Here is an 18,333-nt window from a genome sequence, read left to right as displayed (position 1 = left end):
CACTAACAAGGAGTTTGGGAAACTCGTTCGTTATTTAATGCTAGCTCTCGCGGTCAGACTGGCCTTTGTTATTGAATTAGCGGCTGCACCAGTTCTCACGATGAAATACGAGTACGTAGTACTTCACAGGTGTAATGGTTAGTACACTAGAGATTACGAGGTTTTCGGTTCGGTATTCAGGTTAGCCATAATTTGTAGGTATTGGAGTTTCCAGTGGGTCATATAAACAGAATTAGCGTCACGAGAAGACTCAAGGTTATTATTTTCAATTTTTCGATTTAGAATAATAACTGAGTCTTCTCGTTAAAAATAAATAAATTTAATTATATAATGGTAACGTATGCACACCCTGTTTGGACGTAGCCATTTTTTTTTTATTAAATAATTTTATGAATTTCAAAATAAAAGTTGATCACTTAGAGATACTTTAGGCCTGGCTTGCTTTTGATGTCGCTACTTGGTAATTGAGGATTCTTGGCACACTAATCAGCACGGGTCTACCCGTGACAAGGAGAAGGGTTTTGGCCGTAGTCCACCATGCCAGCCAAGCGCGGATTAATATATTAATCATTTAAACATTTAATCGTTTATTGCAAAATACACGTCAATATTGTGTTACATATTGGTTAAGGGTAAATCTATTGCCAGTAATTTGGCATGCATTGTTGCATAATAGGTTACATACGCCAATCAGATGAATGAATTTCCACATTAATTAATAGCAATTAAAATATAATAATGAAATTTAGCATTCAAACTATTAGGCCACATGCCTTTGAAAACATTAGGGAGGAGACCTAAATAAAAACTTTAACCATACAGACCAAACAAAGGTCACCCACTCCGGCTCAGCTGTGGAGAGCTGCAGCGCTGGTTTTCATTAGGAACCTGACGATGGGTGAGATCACGGTAGTAACAACTTAATATTTACACTAACATACTATAACTACTTCTGCATTATGATTTAAACGTTATCTAACCTAAAAACATAACCAAAATAAAGTGAAAAATTAAACAAACTACCGTTAAGATAATGGGAAATTATACGGACCAAAGAAAGCTTATAGATATAAGAGAGAAACATGATAATACAAAACAAATATTTAAAAATTTTGGTACACAACAAATAAATAAATTATAATAGTAAAACGCACATAGCTCCGAAAAGTTTTGAGCTCTAGGTCACACTCGGTCCCCCCGAAAGGAAGGCTGTCTATTTACTCGTTCTACTTCTTTACCTGGCCGTAATCCGCCAAGCTGCACGCTAGACTCTTCCCGGCTGAGGTTGCTACTCCAGCCAACCTAACTTGCTCTACAAAACTAAAAACCGCCGTGTGATCTATATAGCCTTAGCAAAACTATTTTTAAACATACTTAATAACCTGCCCAAAGAGTCGACCCACACTTTCAAGTACATAAAGGATGATTCCATATGGAATCCTTTTACAAACATGCACACATAGTTTTTTTAAAGCAGCTTTTGTATCTTATGCAACTTTAGTCATCAAAACATAAAAAAATCTCGTTACAGTTATTTCTCATTGCTTTTAAAGATACCCATTACGCTTCCAGCTCAATTCCAGGTATAAAATAGCTGTATAATTTAATCATAGGGACACTGAACCCGATCGAGACTTACTTAAGTAATATCAGTAGTCACGATTGTATGGATCCGGGGAAATTGCGCGACTCACTCGCAATCGTCATCGCAATTAAGATTTAAGACGATTGTGATTCTGAATATTCGCTATTTAAATTTTCTAAATTAGCGTTATCGATGAACACAGCAGTTAGCTTGTCTGCTAACATAAAGAGTAATAAAAGCGCTATTGTATAGTAAGCAGTACGTGCTCTAGAGTCATTATACAGCGCTTAGAAGTAAGTTAGCTTTTAACTTATAGTATATTAATATTTGTCTTATTACTATAATTATCATTTAATGAAAATAAAATTATTGCCAGTTGAAATAAGTTAAGTGGAATTAAGTCACACAAAAAGAGCATCAATAGAGACTACATTGCGCAATAGTCTCCATTTATTACCTCGGTATTAACAGGAAAACATTAAGGCAATTGTGCCAATGATTCGAACACTCACTTATGAGTATTGTGGGTGTTATTTAAAAAGAGCACTGGGGTCAAATGTAGTGGACGATTAATAATTTTTAGTTAAGAAGATATAATTATAGTATTTATGTAATTTAGTTATCGCCATCAAGTTACTTGTATGTCGATTAATAATTTTTAGATAAGAAGATATAATAAAAGTATTTATGTAATTTAGTTATCGCCATCAACTTACTAGTATGTCAAATTTTACATGTAATGTACGCATTAAAAGTGGCATCTGTGTGCCTATTTGAATCAATAAATATTTGACTTTGACTTTGACTTATGTGGCGTGTGGTAATGGTACATCAGGATACAATTTTCACCAACCCTCCCTTTCCCGTGAGTGGAAAACGAGGCCACTAAGTGAATTTAAAGGGGAACGGGAATCCGCGTCCTCTTTGTTACTACTAACGTCTATTGCTCTACTACCATTAGTGGGCAAATCCTTCCATTGGGGATACCTTTAGTCTAGCAATGGACTGTTAAAGGCTATTATGATGACAGTCTATATGTACCTGATAAACATTAGACATAGGTTTAAGAAAAAATGCTAAGAATAAGTCTTTTACATAAATATTATGCGTACCTAATTTTCAAAATCGTCTCGGAGAAAGTATTATCAGCGCACTTTTCACGTGAAACCAACAACACGAACTCTCATTAACCGAATATTATTGTTGTATCTAGATTGTTGGTATCTAGTTAAAAGCACTGGAACGAATTTTACAACAATCCATTTCGTGAGTGCGCATTGAATTTCAAATCTTAAATAGTTTCTTGGAGTCGCTTTTGTCAGTAGGTATTTGAACTGAAATTCTCGGAACTTCCTAAGCTCCGAATTACAGCTAGCAATCTACAATTAAAATTCCCTCTCAATATTATCTTCGAAAAATATTTAAAGAGTTTGTAAAGTTTGCAGTGTTGTTTAATATTTTTGTAGAGCTTCTTGTGAGTGAACTCGTCAAGGTAAGTACTAACGCTATTCCCTACCGTGAAGCAACATTTCTGTTTTGCAGTTTCAAGGGCTTGGTTTGAAGTCTTCACACGCCTTTAAGAACATAATGTACAGCTCTTAGACGTATAAGGTTTCCTCACACTGTTTTCCTTCAGCGTTAAGAAAATAAAATTCATTTCAAAAACTAATAAAAAGTGTATAAATCTACAAAGTTAGATGCATCCTGGGGATTGAACTCAGTCCCCGCGAATGTCCGAGTCCGAAGCCATAACCCCCTCTACTTATTATCTGAGCTATGTGCCCCACCTATTGCCATTTAATTTGCACTACTCTTTGAGCTATAATGGTAACTCTCGCTCTTTTACGGATAGCCTCGTACGGATTTCATAATAATAATTAAGAAAAATAAATAAAGATTGCGAAATAAATAAGGACCCGTTTCAAAGGAAGGTTAATTAACACATCTTCTCACATGCTAAGTTCCAAGTGTAGGTGTCTCGTAAATACTGCCAATACAATAAACGAAATTAGGTCCCAAAATATTCACAATAAATTACTACGTGAGTTGAGGGTGTGAAACACGAGTATAACATCTTTTCTTTTTCTAGAAACAGTCATTTCTATTGGAAATTTACTTGTCGAGGGACACACAGAGTTTTTAGTAGTTGGAAGTCCCGCATAACTAGGTAATCCGTTTCCCCTAACGGAGAAGATGCAGTCAGGCATTTTCTCTGTATAAAAAAGGTACCTTCACTACAGGGTACGGGTCTACCCCTACAATGAGAAGGGTTTACGCCACCACACTTTTATTGTACATCAAAAATATTGTAAATAACAAGTTCACACAAAGCATACAATTTGATAATGATAACTATTTACAATGTTTGTGTAGCTACCTGTAAGCTAGGCAGTTGCGCTTTGATATATGTGTAAACAATTTATGCTCGTTACAATTAAAGAGCTGATGTTGATGTGCCGGGAGAACTCCTCAACCTTTAACGTCCTCAACCTTTAACGTCCTCAACCTTTAACGGCTTCGGGAAAAGCAGTATTTTTTAGAAGGTCATGATCAGTTGACATTCGGCTATTATAACTTATATGTAATTGCAAACTTACCAGGATTTTTTTTTTCATAAAAAATAGAAGACCGTTATACAACTCAAAAGCAAGAAACGAATACTTTCTACAACATTTTTAAGTCAGTGCCAAATGAAATGTAGAAAATTACTAGGTATTTCTCTTGTTAAGTAATACACTCGTATATAACTGTATACAAAGTATATCTATACTTTATCAAAATTAAGCTTAATTTGCTATACTCCGCGAAAAGCAGGAGAATCTGTGTGGTGTAATTTATAATTTCTTCAATCCTTATACTCCACACCACACAGATCCTCGGCAATACACCCTCTACGCACGTTTCGCTCTGAAACCGGAGCATCATCAGGAGATGTTGACTTTACAATGAATAATTGTTAAGGCATTCATTGTTGTTTCTTATTTCTTAATTTTGATAATATATCATGGATTTCCGCAAAGTATCGCCTGCTTCTATACAATATATCTATACTTAGTAATCTCGCATTTTACTTGACACCGACTTAAAATGTTGTAGAAAATTTTTATTTCTTGCTTTTTAGTTGTTTAACAAGGTCGGTTCTTTTGTTGGTGTCCGTTTTATCCGTAGTAAATATTTTAGTAATTATTTTACCGATCATGTTGCACAATTATGATATCAGTGAAGTGCTTTTATCGTTGATGTTTGTCATGATCAAACAGCAAACCGGACTGGAAACGCATTAGAGGTTGCTACTTATGTATTAATATGAATATTCAGATATTTGAACAGATAATTCGATTAAAACTAATTATGGATGCGGGCAATCGTGCGGAATGTGTAGTGAAGTGGTTATTACATATTTACAACTTAATAGACTAACCTACATTTGCCCGTGGCTTTGCCTTGTATTATTCGCTTATGCCTAATGTATTCCTATTCACCATTCATCAATTGACGGCCGAATTTTGACGGCCGACTGGCGCAGTGGGCAGCGACCCTGCTTTCTGAGTCCAAGGCCGTGGGTTCGATTCCCACAACTGGAAAATGTTTGTGTGATGAGCATAAGTGTTTTTCAGTGTCTGGGTGTTTATATGTATTTTCTAAGTATTTATTTATATATAATTCCTAAAAATATTCATCAGTCATCTTAGTACCCATAACACAAGCTACGCTTACTTTGGGGCTAGGTGGCGATGTGTGTATTGTCTTAGTATATTTATTTATTTATTTTATTATTTATCAATTGTCTACAGTTTGTTTGTTTGCTTTGTCTACAGTGTACTTCTTTGTTGAATAACTTGGTTTTTTATTATGGTATTCTAATAAATACGAATAAGAATTACATGTTACATAAAAATTTAAATGAAAAATATGAGTAGATAAACGAAAGTAAAATAGACGCTATTTTAAATCACGCGAAGTGTTTGGTTAATTGTGTCCTGTACCCATCCCTATCCCTACTAATATTATAAATGTCGATGTAAGTTTGTTTGTTACGCTTTCACGCAAAAACTACTTAACCGATCCTCATGAAACTTTGTACACATATTCTTGGAAGTGTTAGAAGTAATATAGGATACTTTTTATCCCGACATTAAGCTCGGTTCATTTGGGAGAGGGGATGAGTGTTTGACGATGACGATTTACACAATAACTCCAACAAATTATAACCGATTTAAATATTTATTATTGTACTATAGAGGTTATAATATGTGTTTAATTTTGCCCAAACTGTGGTTGGAGATAGAGGACAGAATTCTTTAGCGGACAACAGCAAACCCCTCATTTAAGGCTTAGCGATACTGAGTACTTTTATTTTTTTTAGATCTACAACTAAATTTAATGCCACATCAATAAACAAAATCAAACGCAGACGAAGTCGCGGACAGCTAGTTTATCATAAAGGATCCAACGTTATTACGTATAACATCTGTTCGATGTAGGTACCTAATACATCAAGTACGAAAATAAACTTTCTGCCATAGTCAACAAACAGTAACACGGCATGGCAGACACTTCTATATAAAATGCGAAATTCTCCTGCCGATGTACGCCACACGCAGCGTCCTTTGGTTGCGCATCGGCACAGACAAAATGCGGCACGGGGCAAGACGGACGGCACGGCACAAAGGCGACCGTATCTAAGCAAATAGACTTAATTAGTCTATTTGAATAATGATGGATGCTCTGCCATAACATACGTACGTGAGGAAGCTAGCGAATCCCCCTGGCGCGGCGGTGAACACTGTGCTTTTAAGTGGGAGGTCCCAAGTTCCCCTGCAGGGGAAAATTTTGGAATTTATAATTTCTGAAACTTCTTTAACCTTCCTGGAGGCTGAAGCAGTAGCGTGCATTGGGTTTCTTACCAGGGTATGCATACACCAGGAAAATTGCACAAAACGGCACAAATTCTCCTCCTATTCTAGTTATATATCTATGTTAGTGTATGCAGTGCTTTTGTGCATGTATGGAGCTGAACTTGTGCCACTGGGCTGAAGCCATATGTCTGAACCTCTAGGCTATCACGGCTGTTCTATTAATTAATACTATCAGTATTTCATTAACCAACATTATATTGTTATCACACAAACACACATTATTTCCACTCACAAAGTCGCACATGCATCATTACCGGGAAGCTAATTACAATGCACCGGTAATTGCTCCAATGTTGCTCTACACAAACAAATGTCGGCACTAAACATAGGTGTAAATTGTTGGTGTAATTTTCTGTGAATTGTTAATAACCACTCTCAGTCGGGCACATGTTCACACGTATTATAAGTACCTATTTGTGCCCAGTAGCCTTATCATAAGATATGCGAGCTCGCAATCTAGGAGAAATTGAATTATTTAAAACGCAGTCAACTTAGGTAACAGGTGCATGCTGAAATCCGAATGGGCGGCCCGAGAGTGAGGTCGAGCTCATACCCAGTGTGCTATCACCGCTTGCTTCAACGGTGAAGGAAAACATCGTGAGGAAATCTGCATGCCTGAGAGTTCGGTATAATGTTCTCAAAAGTCTGTGGAGTCCACCAATCCGCACTGGGCCAGCGTGGTGGACTCTGGCCTTACCTTCTCATTATGGGAGGAGACCCGTGCTCTGTAGTGGGCCGGTACTGGGTTGATATGGTGATGATTGTTACAGTAATTTTATAAAGTTGGAAAATAACCAAACTTTTGATAACTTTAAAGTCATATTTGCCAGATATTTTTTTCAATTGATTAATATTTCACAAATACCCTAATAATTATTAGTTATTTAATAGATAGTTTTCAAGAAACAATGGCAATTATATTCGATTAATAACCAATGTTCATGACATTGAGTATTTTGATATAAATACGACTGCACTATCGGATACACTTCAGTCCTACATGGACTCGAACGATGCAAAGATACCTCCCGGTGTCTTAGTCGTTTTCATGATGACGAATTTAGAAGTCGTTTTCTTTTCACGATCTTCCTGGCGCAGTGGTGACCGCTGTGGGTTTAAGTTGTAGATCCCGGGTCCGATTCCCAGATAGGGCAATTTGGGAATTTATAATTTGTGAATTCTCTGTGGTCTGCTCTCGTGGGAAGCTCCGGCCGTGGCTGGTTAACCACCAGCTGAGACTGCCGTCAGTAACTTGTAGTGGAATGAACTTATAAAAAAACCGTATCTTAAGTAAAACAGAAGATATGGAGTAAGTTTAGAGTACCAAATTCTGTACTTCTTATTTTTAATTTTATGAACTTTCTGTCACAAGCCCTTCCTGACGATGTTCAAGTATTTGGATACTAGAATACGACCGTGTCTCACTTACCTCGTACTTACGTCACAACAAGCCAGTGCAGCTGCCGAGTCTATACAAATGTAAGGCGCCGTAAACACTCAGTTATTAGTAACCAATTGTCAATTATCACTTATCCGCTATCATACAAGTGATGTGTATATTGTGTGACAAGTGAAATTAACAAATTTCGTTTCGGAACGGTAAAATGTAGCTCACATCAAAATAGGTCCTACAAATGTAATGGTTTTTTGTAGTTCTAAAATAATATTTTATTTTGTTTTAATAGTGAACTTTGCTGTGCTCTCCACAATTAGGTACTTCTAGAACAGTGAAATTAGCAAAATTATAAAGACCAAACAAGTGAAATCGAAACAAAATACGAATCTAATTCACCCGCAGCCATTTTGAAACTAGCCCACTATCAAGGAAGTAAAATTCCTTGCTTTCCCATTAACAAAACAGCACGTACAGCGTCAACTCTCAATCAAATTACTTTGGACCTCAGACCCTTGCAGACACCGATCCCCAGGGAAGTCCCGACAAGAACTGCGCTGTTCTGATTAGGTAGTTGAGCTGTTAACATCATGTTTTTAAATAGGTACTTGTCTCTTAACTGGTAACGATGTCGTGAATGCGTAAACCTCGTAGAGTGGTTTTACCCGATATGTTAACATATACGCGTATACCTCAAAACATGCCTTCATACCACTTTATGTGTAGGAAAACATGTATATGTCACAATTCACAAGAGACTTGTTGTTTTGGTTATGGCATATGACCTAACACCTGTCTGACGCCAACCCTTCATGGAAATGTATGCGTAAATATTTGTAACCATCCATGTTTCACAAGCGGAGACCCGCGGCTACTTTTGTGTCGCTCCTTATCTATTTTTATGCAAACATCAATTTGATCCACTGCCGTGTAAATGATTTGCTTTCTCAAAGGCTCTTTCTAGGCACATAGGGACAAAAAGTTCCCTATGTGCCTAGTTTTTAACAAGGATGACAGCTACATATATATGCGAATGTAAGTGAATGATTTTCAGCGGTTTAGGCATGGAAAAGACAGTCGCTTGCTAAATACTAAAGCAAAGCAACCTTTGCCTTACCTCAAAGTGATGTACCTACATGAGGTCGGGAATCATCAATATTCCCGGGATGAGCTACAAGTTTTGTGAAAGGGAGGCACCGATGCGTTCCTCGGAGATCCCGGAGCCTCTCAATATGTACTGAGGCTAGCTACCGAGGGGGTTTTAGTTGGTAGAAACCCCACATAACCCAAATTCTCCCGCAGAGAATCGGGTATCTTTTAAGAAGATTTCCCCACTGTCAACAAAAAAAAGGCAAGGAAATTTAACAATCATTACAGCCCACTTCAAGGCACGTGTGTTCTGTCAGATTACAGAGACTCTGAAGCATGTCGAATTTTTGCTTCACCGTTGAAGCAATCAATATTTAAATGCTAAACTACACGTAACTTCACAGGGTTAAAGGTTGGCAATCAAACTCTGTCCCTCCAAGTACCGCGGTCCTAACCACTAGGCTAGGCAAATTTATAGACTTGGTAATTTATAATAGTAGTCTAGAAATATTCTTATTAAAGGGTCGAAGCTCTTTTAAATGACGAATTCATATATCGTTTAAATTTTAGTATCTTACTAAGTTCAAGGGGGCATAAGTACAAAAAATCACCTGCATACCGTGCATTACAGCTTTGTGCAATACCACAGGGAAAATTGCGTAGCCTTGCAAAGCATTCCTCGTATCTAGAACTTTTAACATACGAGTAACTTTTTATACAAGGGTAGCTTATTTTATACCATTTTTGGATAAAATATTATTTGTTCTTCGCTTTATAACTTAAGTTTTAAATATTGGATAGATATTATCAAAAATTATGAATTATTATCAAAATAAGTAAACTTATCGTCTCAAGTTTTTAAAACAAAAGACTTTTCCGTTTTATAATTTGGAAGAATGGGTATAAAGATATTACGAGATAGGTATGGAACCTCGACCACGTCGTACTCTCTGACTGATATTTATTCTATACGGTCTATATTCACGGTTTTTTAATATGTTCAACATGATAATATATTTAGATTTATCTTTGTTTTCTATATCGGGTATTCCTGGAGGACCGTATAATATTTTTATACCAAATAATAACATAACATATTGGATAGAATCAGGCGTTACTTTGCGGAATTCCATTATATATTTCGGAAGAATATTTAATATGCTGTACTCGTGCGCAGAGAGTACCTATTATGAGAGTACAGAGTATCGCCGAAGATCTGTTTGTTGTGAAGTATAATGATTGAATTTTCAAATAATTTCCTTCATTTTATTATGTTTTCAGAACACAAAATGCACAGAGAAGGTCTGCCAGAACAGTATTATGGACATTCCAAGTGGAGAAGACACTCCGCGCAAAGTCGAAGAAGTATACAAAGAGGCTCAGGCATTCCTGAAACAGTACTTTTCTTCAATACGCAGGTCGGTAAAACTATCTTTGTTTGAACAGTTTGAAGGTACATATTTTTAATAGTTAAAAAACATTTAATAATGACCAACATTTTATACAACTTGTCATAAAATCGAACTAACCTAGTAGTAAGTAGAGCTTTTTGTAACATAACTCGCCTAGGGAAGTGACCTCTATCACTATTTCTACCGCCAAGCAGCACTCCGGGTGGCTGACATGGTTGCCTGATGGCCACAGGGCGGTACTTTGCAGGATGTGTTCTTTGCTAGCCCTTCTAAATGTTGATCTGTTTACAGACTAAGGTTTTCCACTAACTATGAGTTTGGCTGACTGCTTCATTAGTCTGGCCATAAGGCGGCACTTTGCAGGACGTGTTCTTTGCTAGCCCTCCGAAATATTGAGCTGTTTACAGACGGTTTTCAACTAAATATCAGGTGGGCCGACTGCTTCATTAGTGTGGCCACAGGGCGGCACTTTGCAGGATGTTTTCTTTGCTAGCCCTCCGAAATGTTGATCTGTTTACAGACTTAGGTTTTACACTAACTATCAGTTTGGCTGACTGCTTCATTAGTCTGGCCACAAGGCGGCACTTTGCAGGACGTGTTCTTTGCTAGCCCTCCGAAATGTTGATCTATTTACAGACTATAGTTTTCCACTAACCATCAGTTTGGCTGACTGCTTCATTAGTCTGGCCACAAGGCGGCACTTTGCAGGACTTGTTCTTTGCTAGCCCTTCGAAATGTTGATCTGTTTACAGACTACGGTTTTCCACTAACTATCAGGTGGGCCGACTGCTTAGTCAATTACAAAGATAAAGATCTTTATCAGGTATTTCTGCATACTTGCCCTAAAAAAATAACTAACTATAAGGAAAACCATTTGAAGCGGAGTAAGCAAAGTAAACTAGATACTATTACATAAGGTTTTATGTTCGTTTTGATCTCGACTGCAAGTTGACATAATTAGTATGTTTCCACTTGAGAAACTTTTATTACTCCTGTATTGTACAAAAACAGATAAATGCTTAAATGGCTGCAGCCATTCCCACTAGCTACCCTCAAAGCACTAAGTGTTATGAGGGTAGCTCCTAATTACACGACCTAACAAAGAAAACACTTTTTATTTTTATTTTTAAACATTACCACTCTTTTCCTAGCGATATTTTATAGCTACCATATCCAGCTTATATTAAGTACTGTCATGCTCCCTAAAATATGCACTCACTTCAATAAATAGTTACGCGTGAACATCGACGAAACGCACCTTCGTACAATTAAATTTGAGAACCTCCATGATTCAAAGATAGACGAAAAATAGATAGTAAGGAACGTTTGCTAAACTGCCCAATCTATAAATCGACTCCGGTAACTTTTATTACCGACACGAGATCTCTTAGGTTCTTAAGGGCACTCGCACCTTTTTATAAGGGTTCTCGCACCTTCCAAAACCCTGATAAAAATCACACAGAGTAGATAAACATCTGGAGTCCAAGGTCACTAGATCTCTATCCGACTGTGATTTATGTTTATTCAAGTAGTTAATTTTATCAATCTTTCAGAGAAAACACAGACGCACATGTATCTAGACTGCAAGAAATTGAGCGGGAGCTGAAAGAAAAAGGCACCTACCAACTCAAAACTCCAGAACTGGTGTTTGGTGCTAAACTAGCGTGGCGAAATGCATCTAGGTGCATTGGCAGAATACAGTGGAAGAAATTACAAGTAAGTATCCTATAAATATTATACAAATGAATACACAAATTTATAACTATATGTATATATATTATAGTTATCCCTACTTATATTATAAATGTGAATGTAAGTTTGTTTGTTACGCTTTCACGCAAAAACTACTTAACCGAACCTCATGATACTTTGTACACATATTCTTGGAAGTGTGAGAAGTAATATAAGATACTTTTTATCCCGACATTAAGCTCGGTTCCTTTGGGAGAGAGGATGAAAATGTTTGACGATTTTACACCATAACTCCGACAAATTATAACCGATTTAAATCATTATTTTTGTACTATAGAGGTTGTAATGTGTATTCAATTTTGCCCAAACTTTGTGTAGATCTGATGAATGTGGTTAGGAGATAGAGGACAGAACTCCTCAGCGGATAGCACCAAACCCCTCATTTAAGGCTTAGCGATACTGAATACTCAATTTTTTTTTTTTTAAACTGCAACTAAATTGCTACATCAAAAAACAAAACCAAACGCAGATGAAGTCGCGGGCAACAGCTAGTATTTATATATTTGTGTATTGTTTAAATCTTATTTATTACACCACCTACCCCTTTTCTATGTTTTTCCCTTAGGTTGCCTGGAAGAAATCGCTATGTAGCGATAACGCCACCAAATTAAACTCTTTTGCTCTACGTTTATGTCTCTGTAACTACTTCATTCATTTATTCATACAGAGAAAATGTAAACACTCCCATTGCCACTAATCTCCTAGTACCGATTTAGGTTGAAACACAGGTTAAAGGCCGTTTTCAATAATTATCTACGGTTTTACCTAACTAAAGTATCAAAACTTATCTATGGACACGTTTAATTACGTTTCAATAACGCACAGATAGCAATTCCCATCTTTATCAGTTATCTATTATCGGGAGGAGTAACTGCTTTCCAGAGGTATCGAATGGTACACGTACATGTGTTTCGATAACGTTTTAACAGCTATTTGCCAGTATAACAGACTTGCTACTTTGTGCCCACCAATCCACACTGGGCCAGCGTGGAGGACAACTTCCTAAACTCTTCTTATTGTGGGAGGTGACCCGTGCCATGTAGTGGGCCAGTAATATTTAATATGTTGATGTCAGTATGACAACTAACCATAATTGGTTTTAGCTTACTTTTTTTTTAAGCTTTAGCTTACTGAAACTTTATGTGTGAGACATTAACACGAGTTGTGACTGTGAAATTACAGTTCGCCTCATACGATCTTACGATTAATTCAAACAACAACATACAAGAGGCAAAAAAAGGAAGTATATTATTGATGTTTTTTTTACCTTTGCCGTAAACACTGGTGGTGAAACATCTAAACTTTTAATAAGGACGGAGCAACTTTTAAACTTATAATGAGTAATTAGGTAGGTACTACAAACGTGGAGTAAATGCTGTGTTTTCTTTATCATACTACGAGATCTTTAGGGTTACAAGACATTTTATACGTGCGTATGCTGACACTGAGCATGACATTCCAAAGGACGAAGTTTAATAAGCTTTTCTTCACAGTGCAAATTATTTATTTAAACATCTTTATTGCGTAGTAAAGGAGAAATTAAAAATATTCTTAAAAAAAATTAGAAGCAAAAGGCGACCTTATCACTAAAAGTAATATAAGCTACCTATTGAATTGTGGAACGAACATACGAAGGGCAAATCACTTGATATGTTTAAAAACGTAGTTAATTTTTATTATATTGCGCAATACGACTGGTGTTATTTTCCTAAATGTGTATATAAGTGATGAATAAATAAAGAGTTTAAATAAAATAAATCAATTAAACATTTTGATTTGAACTAAGATTTTCGTGGTTAATCAACATTTCTTAAATATATGCAAACCAAGAAAGCTTATTTATAATGGTATTTATAATAATGCTATTGTATATGGTAACCCCGGGTAACAAGCCTCCACCACTTTTACCTCTGTTAGTGGGTAAATTATGTGGTCTTTTATGACGCTTTACGCCTAACGATGACTTTGCGGGCCATCCCTACGCCTGGTCCTTAGGTAGTTATATACTACGTCAATGCTAACCAAATAAAAAAAAACATTAAGTACAAAGGACTACCTTACGTAGAAATAAGAAATAAATATATATTAAAACTCTCGAAAACCGTTTAGTCTGGTTGCGCTACACGACAAAAAAACCTAAAGAATACAGTTAAAGAGTTTTATAAACAGTATAAACATGGGTGTCACTTTAGATTTGTAACAGATAAATGCTTGGCTTGGCAGGGAAAATTATTAACATTTTTTCTTTCCTGGAATAAAATTGAAGTCATTTTCTTAATTTTACGATTTATAAAAAAAACTTTGAAAAATAAAAGTCAATAAATATTTAACAGTATTTTTCAAACGAATAAATTTATCTTTATGATTTATTTGCTAATTTGCTAGCTAGGGATTTTCGTGCTCTGTCATGCGCCTTAACATGCCATCTATACGGCGATTTTTTTAAGTAGTAAAACTACAAAATCATAGTCATAGTTAAATTCAAAACCTCCTAATTTCTAAAGTTGGTTGCTAAAATTACTTTTGAGTCTCAAAAGCAAAGTGTAAAAATAAAAACTAATTTCTTCCTTTCAGACATTAAATGTTATGTTTAACCATTCAAGAGGCGAGATAACAGAATCTTTTGGACAGTTTCCTAATAAAATGATTCCATCGCTTACTCCTCGTCGTGCCACCAACACGTTTCACCAGTTGCTTTCTTTGTTATATCCATTTTACCACAATGTCCTTAGTTTGTCTGTTACCCACAAGCGCTGGGTGCTATACCTGCGCGTGTCGCCTCCGGGGGACGTGTGATGTCGTGAATTCCAGTTGTACTTTAAGCCGGATTGTTTAGGTTTTGGTATATAAGTTTTACTGCCGGCCGCCTGCCTGACGTCAACCCCCTTTCTTTATTAAAGCAGCTACCTCAGATAAAAGACCATCAGCATATTTTTTTTAAAAGTCACCGGAAAATAATGGGAATTTATCATCATCGTCATATCAACCTCTTACCGGCCCACTATAGCACACGGGTCTCCTCCTACAATGAGAGTGTGTTAAGGCCACCAATCCGCTGGCGCAGTTCGGATTAGTGGACTTCACACCTTATGGAGAACTCCCAGGCTTCCAGGTTTCCTCACCGTTGAATATATTTATATTTTCCTTCACCGTTAAAGCAAGTGATATTTAATTTACGCATGTTAGATGCGTAACTAGAATATAGAGGATAAAATTAAAGCTTGCTTTAGTTCAAACTCGCCCCACCGATAGTCAAGTCGTAGTCCTTCCCACTTGGCTTCACCGCTTATGGGAAAATTTTATCGTTTATTCAGTTGTCTACTAGTGCTTCCAATAGCAAAAATTGGACGCATACGAAGTTGCGGGAAAGCTATATAGAGATGATACTTAATGAAGCCACTTCTTTCCAGATATTCGATTGCAGAGCCGTAACGACCGCGAGCGGGATGTTCGAGGCCCTGTGCAATCACATCAAGTACGCCACGAATAAAGGGAACATAAGGTAATGTGCGTATGAATAAAAAACCAAAGATACACTGTTGCTTACAAATGTAACTCGTAACTTGGATTTTGTTCACGTATTTCAAAGTCATGCATAAGAAATAAAGTAACGTAGGGGGCCGTATGTTATGTTATTAATTTTTTTTATACTTGGCTTTTAACAACATAACTTTTGAGCCGGTTTTAAACTATTAAGCCCAAATAACCTTTTATACAAATAAAAGGTTTTTCTAACGAATAACATAACGGCCGACGGCCGATTGGCGCAGTGGGCAGCGACCGTGGGTTCGATTCCCACAACTGGACAATATTTGTGTGATGAACTTGAATGTTTTTCAGTGTCTGGGTGTTTATCTATATATTATAAGTATTTATGTATATTATTCATAAAAAAAATATATATTTATCAGTTATCTTAGTACCCATAACACAAGCTACGCTTACTTTGGGACTAGATGGCGATGTGTGTATTGTCGTAGTATATTTATTTATTTATTATTTTATTTATAAGAATCGTGCAATAGTGCAGGCGTTACTTTGCGGAAATCCATGATATATTATCAAAATTAAGCTTAATTTGCTATACTCCGCGAAAAGCAATTGCCGAAGATCTGTTTGGTGTGGGGTATAAGGATTGAAGAAATTATAAATTACACCACACAGATTCTCCTGCTTTTCGCGGAGTATAGCAAATTAAGCTTAATTTTGATAATAAGAATCGTGCAAATCAGTCCAGATGCCAAGGCATTTGGATATTCTTACAGATTTCCAAGGTTTTCTAAATCGTCAATTAAAAATATTTAAGCTTGTCAACAAATGAAAATAAAGTAACGCAGGGGACCGTGCGTTATGTTATTCAATTTTTTATACTTGGTTTTAACAACATGATATTTGAGCCGGTTTAAAACCTATTAAGTCAAAATTTGTATGGAAAGTTTTTCTAATGAATGACACAAGAATCGGGCAAATCAGTCCAGATGCCAAGCCATTTGGAAATTCTTTTCCAAGGTCTTCTAAATCGTCAATTAAAAATATTTAAACTTCTCAACAAATCAAAAAGTTTTTTTTTACAAGCACTTACTTTAGATACAGTGTCGGTCGGTCGATTTTTCTAACTTTAATCGTGATTGCGAAAATATCATAGAGTACCTTCAATTTGGTAAAACTCATTCGAGGCATCATCTATCTTGGGTTTTGTATGTCAGTGCATGGAGTACCCAGCCATACATTGATTCTACACGCACCTCTTATTAGTATTTGAAGGGGAGTGCTGATTTATTGTCGTACAGATTAATTTATCGGAGAGCAGCGGCGTGTGAAAATTACATTATAGAGATATTTTCAACCTTTTACTGCGTTCACTCGATACTGTTTTCGGTTTTCGGATATGTTTTCGTTGGTGTATGCAAATGATTTTTACGCGATTCGGTGAAATGTTTTCTTTACAATATTGGTTCAAATTTTATATAGAAGCAAACTTCGCTTCGCCAATGTCTGTAATAAAAAATAAACATAATAAAACAAATTAGTACCTACGGTGTAATTTATAACTTCTTAATTCTTTAAACATATTGCATAGTTTAGTAGTAGAGCTTTTTGTGGCAGGGCTCGTCTGGAGAAGTAAAACATACAGTGCCGCCATGTGCCGCAAAGTAGCAATGCTGTGTTCCGTTCTGGTGGGCGTGGTAGCCGGGTTATTTACAGGTATATAAGACTTAGCACCTACGCGACAAGTTCGTTGACACTGGGCGGCATTTTGTAGTACGATTTCCTCGTATGCCATTAAACAAACGAGATGGTTTTTTGTTTCGCAAAGCTTCGCTTTCGTTTATCCAAAATACCTAATCATCTCTTTGTTAACTATAATAATAATAACAATTCTTTATTTGGTAACTATGACCCATTTACACTAACAGTGACGTACACCAGGTTTCTTACCACGGTATACATATAGTACGAAAATTGCATAAATGCCAAAAATCCTCCTCCTACAAGAGTTATATATCAATATAAGGGTAAGCACTGCTTTTGTGCATATAAGTGCACGCCACTGTACACTATTATATAACAGAATAATTAAAAATAGTAATAATCAAAAACTAAAAAAAACGTGTGTGTACGCGCGGTAGAAGTTATACTTCTTTGGCGTAAAAATAATGGGTTGGCGTAAAAAGATAAAAATCTTTTCAAAAAGTTTTATCTTTCGCCTTATTCAATGAATTGAACGGAATTAGCCCGTAGGCTTTGACAATTGAAAGTGTACACTGTCAAATCTTTTTTTGAAAAACTACAATGTTGATTATAACTAACTTCAGGGTGTCGATTTTTCGTGACATTGTGCACGCGCATCGTAAAAATTTACTCTGATCATTTTTCTTAACACGCTAAAAGAAGTACTCTATTGTAGTGTATATATAGAACTTCATTAAATAAAAATAAATTAGATAGTAATATTAAATATACAAATAATAAAAGTTTAATATTAATAGTTTATATGTTTGAAGATATTATTTGCACCTGAGAACAAAAACGGTTGGGTAATAAATAATGACGATGACACGGTTTTCAAACCTACATAAACTTTTGTGAAAATAAATCACGAATGAGCTGCGTTAAGCAAAGTTGTATTTTCTATTTAAAAACGTAACAAAACGAATGAAAGTTATAACAAAGCATAAAAGG

General features: G+C 36.1%; 1 protein-coding gene across 1 annotated transcript in view; it reads left to right on the top strand.

The window, feature by feature from the left end:
* The window catches only part of LOC120624570 (nitric oxide synthase-like), a 46,049-nt gene that overhangs the window by 12,918 nt on the left and 14,798 nt on the right, over positions 1-18,333 (top strand). The window contains exons 2-4 of the mRNA XM_039891206.1: positions 10,268-10,404; positions 11,952-12,114; positions 15,561-15,652. Of these exons, the coding sequence (XP_039747140.1) occupies positions 10,268-10,404; positions 11,952-12,114; positions 15,561-15,652 (392 nt within the window). The remainder of the gene's footprint in view (positions 1-10,267; positions 10,405-11,951; positions 12,115-15,560; positions 15,653-18,333) is intronic.

Source organism: Pararge aegeria, chromosome 6, assembly GCF_905163445.1.
Source record: "Pararge aegeria chromosome 6, ilParAegt1.1, whole genome shotgun sequence".
NCBI lineage: Eukaryota > Metazoa > Arthropoda > Insecta > Lepidoptera > Nymphalidae > Pararge > Pararge aegeria.
The sequence above is the reverse complement of the archived record's forward strand: the minus strand, read 5'-3'. Positions and strand labels throughout refer to the sequence as shown.